Below are 7,670 nucleotides of genomic sequence, written 5' to 3'. Positions count from 1 at the left end.
ATCATTTTCTTCCTTTCAGTATCAATGATATTTCTTGGATTTAGATTTAGTTATTGTACAATATTGCCATAAAAAATAAACAACATTAGAATTAGCATTCAATATTAACGATTTTTGAACTAAGACATTATTTTTGTACAAACCGGAGAACCTCAAAAAATGGTCTGACTAGACGAAAACATATGCATCGGGGCTAGTAAATGACGTGAGACCTGTCAAATTATATGGAAAATAGTTCACCCTGTCCGACCTCTGGTAATAATACAATGTGAACGAAAAATATTTACTGACTTTTACAATGAAATCAACCCCAAAATCAATTTAGTTACATAAACTCAGCAGGAAAAAGTTACAAGCACAGAACTTAATTTAGATAGAAGAAACAAATTCATATATTTGTATAGGGGCCGAGCGTGTCAAATTTTGTACTGAAGTTGATTCTTGCCTGTAATTTTAAATATGTCTCAGGCTCTTGATTGTTCATAATTTTTGTGTTGTTGCAATTGAATATCACGTAACGAGGCATTTTTTATGTTTTGGTTGACTTCAACCTACAAAAATTGACGCCCGAAAGCTGCAAGCTGCGAGTAAAGACGGACAACTCAGTGGATTTCACTGAGTTCATTTGACACGCTAAGTAGATACGTTTGCTTGATCTATGGTATATGAAATATAGGAGTATTGGAAAGAAACACGCAGTCCTGGGTTAACGGTATATTCGGAATGACATGAATGACACAATCTTTAGATCTACCCGCTTACATATATATGTACATAATATCGGCGTACCTACACTACACCTCCACCCTTATTAAGAACAATAAGAACCTTAGGACTAGCCTTTTGGGAACTGAAGTTACATTATACAAGCTATACTCTAAATTCGGCATAAGATAGATACCGGTTACATAACTACACTTACTTAATTACATCAGATCTCAACCGAGTAATAATACCTATAGAAAAGGAAGAAAAGACAAACATTAGATAAGTACAATGAAGGAATATAGGTAGTGTAAGACGAACTTATAATGCACCTACACGAATTGCATCTTAACAGCTATGAATTACACTTTATAATGCGGTGGCTTATTCACACGACATTGGCGTACTGGACGGGGTCGGAGCGGTAAGGCGGCGTTCGGGTTCTCCTCCGGTATTACATTTTCCACCATATTCTCGGTCTCCTGATAGTCCTGATCACTAAGCGCTAGTGGACCAGCACTTCCTACCTTAGGGCTGGAACTTCGCGTTTCCGGTGTACTATCAGCCATCAAGGACCCAGGGACCTCTTGCCTCACGGGTGGAACCTTTTCATCCACAGATGGGCCACTCCCGTTCCCCGGTGAGCTGTCAGGGCAAACCAACGAGTTCCTAGTCCTACGCTTAAGTTGATCACTATGTCTATGTGCTGACCTACCCTGCTCGTCTAAAACCTGGTAGTCCCTAGATCCTAGTTTCCGAGTGACCTCACCCGGTACCCACTTCGTCCCCCCTTGATACTGACGCAACCAGACCGGTTCTCCTGGTTGATACATTCGCTCTGACGTACCGCCGCAACTTCTCTCCTGACGTTTTTGTGACGCCCGGACCTTGGACTCACAGTGGGGCCTTAAGGCGTCTAGCTTGGTGCGCACCTGTTTACCTAACATCAACGCCGCCGGACTCACCCCCGTTGAACAATGCTCGGTATTTCTATAATAAAGCAAAAAATTGTTTATAGCTAAGTTAACATTAATATTTTGACGTACCGCTTTACGGATAACCCGCTTAATTGTGCGTACCCCATTTTCCGCAGCTCCATTCGACGATGGATGATACGGAGCGGCAAATACATGGTCCACACCTTCCTTACATAAGTAAGTAGATAGCTCTGCGCTAGTATACGGAGGGCCGTTATCGGAAACTATCTGTTTTGGTATACCCCATCTAGCAAAAGTTTCACTCAACTTCGCGATCGCATGTTGGGCTGCCGTGCTTGGTACTTCAAACAATTCTAACCATTTGGACCCCGCGTCCACTATTACCAAATACAACTTGCCAAACAACGGCCCCAGGTAATCCATATGCACACGTGACCATGCTTTACCCGGCCATGGCCATAGGCTCGGCGCTTGCTTGGGCGGCGCGTCAGCCTCCGCAGCGCACACGGGGCAGGCCCGGCACAAACTTTCCACGGCTTCGTCAAGCCCCGGCCACCAAACATAGCTTCTCGCCAACGATTTAGTTTTAACTATGCCCATATGGCACTCATGTAACTCTTGTAAGACCCTACTACGACACGATTCAGGAATAACGACCCTATGGCCCCACATTATACAGCCTAATTCCTCATACAGCTCCGCCTTCCGGTTAAAGTATGGCTGCAACGTTTTAAACTCATTTGTTTCCGGCCAATGTTCCCTTAAGTATCCTAATATACGACTTAAAACCGGATCACGTTGAGTGTACTTTTTAACCGTATTGCAGTCTAAAGATAACGCGTCTTGCGCAAAATGCAAATAGGTTTGCTCCGGAACCTCTCGCGCGTGCCCGCTATGGCTACTCTTTACCGGTAAACGCGATAACCCGTCCGCGCCGTTGTCCTTAGTATTAACGTACTCAATGTCGTAAGTATACGCTGATAACTTGACCGCCCAACGCTGTAACCTACTCGCCGCCATAGTGGGCACCCCATGTTTAGATCCAAATATGCTCACCAACGGTTTGTGATCCGTACGTAAAATGAAACGTCGCCCATACAAGTATTGATGCAGTCTTTGTAAACAAAACACAATAGCAAGCGCTTCCTTATCAATCTGAGAGTAGTTTTTTTCCGCATCTGTTAATGACCTAGATACGTACGCAACTGGTCTTTCGACTCCCCCCGCGCCCGGTTGGGTCAACACCCCTCCAACGCCACGGCTCGATGCGTCACAGGTACAAATCAGCTGTTTACTAGGATCATAATGTATAAGTACATCGGCGCTAGTGAGAACTTTTTTATAGTATGGAAGGAGTTTTCGCAACTGTTATCCCACTCCCATGTTACATTTTTTTTTAGCAAATTATATAAAGGGGCCAATACCATACTAATGTTTTTAACGAATTTGGCATAAAAATTAACTAACCCTAAAAATGAACGCACTTCGTTAACATCTCTCGGCCTAGGAATGTTCGTTATCGCCTCCACCTTACTGGGATCGACCTTTAGACCTTCCTTAGAGATAATATACCCCAGGTATCTAACTTCCTCAAGCATAAATTGGCATTTCCCTTTTTTAACTTCAAGCCATGCTCATGTAACCTACTAAATACCCGTTCTAATGTATCGAGGTGCTCCTTCTCCGTCTTAGTGGCTATTATAATATCATCAAGGAAAAACTCCACATTTGGAATATCATGTAACAGGTTAGACATAATGCGTTGAAAAATGCCAGGACTCGACGCTAGACCGAACACTAACCTATTATATAAAAATAGACCCCTATGAGTGTTTATAACTGTATATTTTTTTGAATCGTCTAATTCTATTTGATTGTAGGCCTGCGAGAGATCTATTTTGGAAAAAATTTGCGCCCCATTTAGGCCCACGAGTAAATCATCCACCCTAGGCAACGGAAACCTATCTACCAATAAAACAGGGTTTACCGTGATTTTAAAGTCAGCACATAGACGTAAACTTCCGTCGGGTTTCCTAACGGGTACTAGAGGAGTGGCCCACTCTGACGTATCTACAGGTTCAATAATACCTTCCCGCAGCATTTCGTCCAGCTGCGCGTCCACTTGGTCCTTGATGGCGTACGGCAGAGGGCGCGCGCGACAGTACACCGGCTCGGCCCCCTCGCGCACGCGCAACGCCGCCTTACCGCCCGTGAACCGCCCGAGCCCGTCAGTGAATAGCTGTTTATACCTGCCAATCAAAAGAGATATATCAGTACACTCTGTCTTAAAGTTACTTAACTCATTGTTCTTAGTTAAAGTAGGTATATTGATATTCAACTCTACAAGCCAATGGCGACCAAGTAACGGAATCGATCCGCCTTCTACCACAAACAACTCTAGTGCTTTCTCTTGCCCTTCGTACTTTACAAGTGGTTTTATAATACCTAAAGGCCTTATTTTCATGCCATTGTAAACATTGAAAACAACCTCTGAGTTAAGAAGTGGCCGGTGTTTGAAATGTTCTAAATATGTTTTTTTACTGATACAGGCTACAGCTGCTCCCGTGTCCACCTCCATAGTCATCTCCACATTATCAACCAATAACTTAATGCTTACCGGCTTGTAGCTGTTCAAACACAACTGATGCAGATCACCCTCCAGCTCAGAATCTTCTGACTGGCCGCCATCCGTAGCCTTCCCGTTCGCCGCCGTTCGCAGGTTGTACAGGCCCGAGCGACCTCTCCCTCTCGCAGCCGTCCCCGCTCGCTCTGGACAGGCTCGCTTAAGATGGCCCTTATTTCCACACAGCCGACATACGAAATTCTTGAATCTGCACTCAGTGCTGGCGTGATCGCTCGCCCCGCACACGTTACACAGCGCTGCACCGCTCGGTCGCCGAGCCACTGCTGCGCCCGCGCCCCTGCGCCGACCGTGCCACTGCTGCGCGCGCGCCGCCGATGCCGCCAGGGCGTGTACCGCGGCCGTGCCCTCCGCCGGGCCCCGACCCTCGCTTGACCCCGCCTGGTCCACAGCTGCCGCGTCCCGTTCCGCTCCCTCTAGCGCACACGCTAACTGCACGGCCCGATCGTACTTCAATCCGTCCTCCGCGAATAACCGTTGTCTAATGACGTCACTTCTTAACCCGCACACTAACTGATCACGTAAATTGTCTTCTAAGCTCGAATCAAAGTCACAATGCTTAGCCAATTTCTTCAACTCTGCGATGTACTGAGTGATGCTCTCGTCCTTATTTTGCCGCCGTTGACGAAAATGGTACCTTTCCGCCATGACGGAGCGCTTGGGTTGTAAGTGCTTACGTAACGCGTCGGTGACTTGAGCGTAGGTCATTTCCGCCGGCTTCTTAGGACTAACCAGGTTGCTTAACAAATCGTATGTGTCCTCGCCCATTACCGCAATCAACGTAGGCAGCCACAAGCCCTCCGCGATCGTATTCACTTTGAAGTACATCTCCAACCTCTCGACGTACAGTGACCAATTGCCCGACGCCGCGGCAAACTCGCCAATCTTGCCAATTGTCATGTTTGTGTTCCTCCTCAACCACAATAAATCCCAAATCCTCGTTTGCCAATGAAATATAGGAGTATTGGAAAGAAACACGCAGTCCTGGGTTAACGGTATATTCGGAATGACATGAATGACACAATCTTTAGATCTACCCGCTTACATATATATGTACATAATATCGGCGTACCTACACTACAGTATATATGACATCTGTGGTTACAAGTTTAAAAACTACACAAGGAATAAAATGATAAAATATTTTGTATATTTCAGTAAGAGTATTTAGTAATTTAGAAAAAAATATCTACAGTAATCTGCATAAATTCCATTTGAACAATGCCGTAACGAGATTGCTGTTGTCGTTTTCACGACTGTTTCTTACAGCTCGGGATGTTTGTTTGGGAACTTTCAACATTTGCTAGCTCATTAATTAAGAAGTTAATTAGTTAAATTTACAAGCTTCGTTGGACACGGCCTGTATTGGTCGTGAAACATTCATCTGCATTGATTTTATTTTGGTTCTGAGCCGTTGGGTGAATTATTTGGTAATTGTATGGTTTACCTAAACAAAACATCTATGAGGCAGGAATCTTAATCTCTGCTTTTCATCTTATCTTTATGACACATATAAATGCGAACCCATGACCATTGGCTTCAAAGTTAGCGGCACTGCTCGCTAGGTCATACACGTTGACAAAATAAATAATATAGTATAATATAAGGACCACCGTACTAAAATAACAATGAAACCAGTACCTATGAAAGAGGGGCAAAGAAACCGTCACAGAATATAATAATATAGGTATTCAATAAAACAAAAAAAAAACATACTGCAAGACGTTGTTTTGGTTTAAAAAGCGTGATGAAGAAAAGTTTAGTATTTATTCGAAATGAAATGCGTTCGTTCGCAAGCACAATCCAACAACAAATCCACGGAAGGATGTCCCGTGTAAGTTTCGACCATTTTTCATAGCGACAATCCATTAAGCAGGGGCTATGGCGTAGTTGTTAGTGTGTCAACACGGATCAAGAGCCAGGATAAATCGTTAGGTCTGTCCCATTTATTTCCCCTGGGTAATACCTAGTTAAAAGGTAGTTGACCTAGTAACTTACTTGAAGCCTAAGTAGCTTTCTCGTTTAATTTTCTTTTGTTTTATTCACTTTGTTTATCTTTTGTTTCATTTAGATTTCTTACTGGGAACTCTTTTCTGTTTAATAAATGTTGACTTGTTTGCTTCTGAAGGAAAATACGTTTTGTCGATATTGAAAGCAAAGAATATTAAATTTTATTAGGTACCTACAAAGTGATGTTTGTAGTCTAGTACAATTACTTGGCAATACTTAGATAAGTACTTATTCTGTTTAGGTAAATAATCTGTACGCGAAACTAATAAAAAGTCTAAGTTAGATGCTCAATTCACACATTTTTGCATTGAAATGTTACAATATTGAATTAACATATCTATTTGGCAACGCTTTTGGTTAAAGTTTTGAATCTTTTGCTTGCCCGTATATCAATATTCCATTTGCAAAACAAATAATTTTAAAAAGATAGAAAGGAGAGGAGCACCAGCAAATTTGAAGTAAATCAAGTCCGCGCTACATTGTTAATGGCTCTTCTGACTTAGCGGTTTTGTTCTTGTTCAATACTTTCCGCCGAATTTAACCGCACTTCCTTAGTTGAAAAGAAATAAAAAAGAAAGATTAGGAATATTACAAGGTTATGCCACGGAAGTTTTTTTTTGTAGAGTAACTTCTACATGTTATGGCTAAGGCAGTTTTTTGATAAATGTTCACTAGGATATTGGTGCATCAAGGCGGTTTGTATACAAAAGGCTTACCGCAAACCACATTCGAAATGTTACTTCCATGGTACGTAGCCGAATGGCACTAACGCTCACGAAACGCTCACGAAACGAAACGCTCGTAGATATCTATCTCTATCGCTCTTGCGTATTGGCGCCACAGATCCAGACTACCTTTCGCGGCGTTTCGTTTTCGTTTTGCGTCGTAGAAATGCCATTCGGCTACGGGGCCATGTCTCACTTATGTGCGCATTAACAAGTGCGACAATGAGTCAACACATCACACATGGTTCGCGGAAGGCCCTTCTTAATATGCTTGAGCCCTCTGAGCAGAATTTTGCATAATATAAAATCCCCTCTTCACATTCAAACTTGAAAACTGTAAGAGCTTTTCATTATGACGGCGACCCCAAAACATCCAAGCCATGCACTCTTTCAAATTAAAAATACCATCGAAATTCGCTTTGCATATCATGTGTTGTTTTGCCTTTTACGTGTATTAATGCCTCAAAAATCTACTTTATTTGACTTATTTTTTATTTCTTGAAGATTAGATGTAGACTTAGGCTACTGAATAACATGACGTAGACATAATGTGTAATAAAAAATATGAGTATAATAGGTATATGGTTGAAATTTAAAACTCGAAGTGCTAGTTTATAACTGTATACCTGTTAAGAATTTATTTTTTAAAAG

General features: G+C 42.6%; 1 protein-coding gene across 4 annotated transcripts; it reads right to left on the bottom strand.

The window, feature by feature from the left end:
- Positions 1-699: 699 nt before the first annotated feature.
- LOC125226742 lies at positions 700-5,368 on the bottom strand. 4 transcript variants are annotated; one of them, XR_007177122.1, is made up of 2 exons: positions 2,700-5,368; positions 700-1,695 (listed from the first exon to the last, which is right to left on the bottom strand). XR_007177122.1 is itself a non-coding variant. In XM_048130828.1 (2 exons), the coding sequence occupies exons 1-2, from the start codon at positions 5,182-5,184 to the stop codon at positions 1,667-1,669; spliced, it is 1,482 nt and encodes a 493-aa protein (XP_047986785.1). In that variant the 5' UTR covers positions 5,185-5,368; the 3' UTR covers positions 700-1,666. The 4 variants fall into 4 exon arrangements, 2 of the variants coding, with proteins under 2 accessions (XP_047986785.1, XP_047986786.1); XR_007177123.1 differs by having other exon boundaries at positions 700-956; XM_048130828.1 differs by having other exon boundaries at positions 3,732-5,368.
- Between the last annotated feature and the right edge of the window lie 2,302 nt (positions 5,369-7,670).

Source organism: Leguminivora glycinivorella, chromosome 5 (assembly GCF_023078275.1).
Source record: "Leguminivora glycinivorella isolate SPB_JAAS2020 chromosome 5, LegGlyc_1.1, whole genome shotgun sequence".
Lineage (NCBI taxonomy): Eukaryota > Metazoa > Arthropoda > Insecta > Lepidoptera > Tortricidae > Leguminivora > Leguminivora glycinivorella.
Note: the sequence above shows the minus strand (reverse complement) of the source record. Positions and strands in the feature narration are given on the sequence as shown.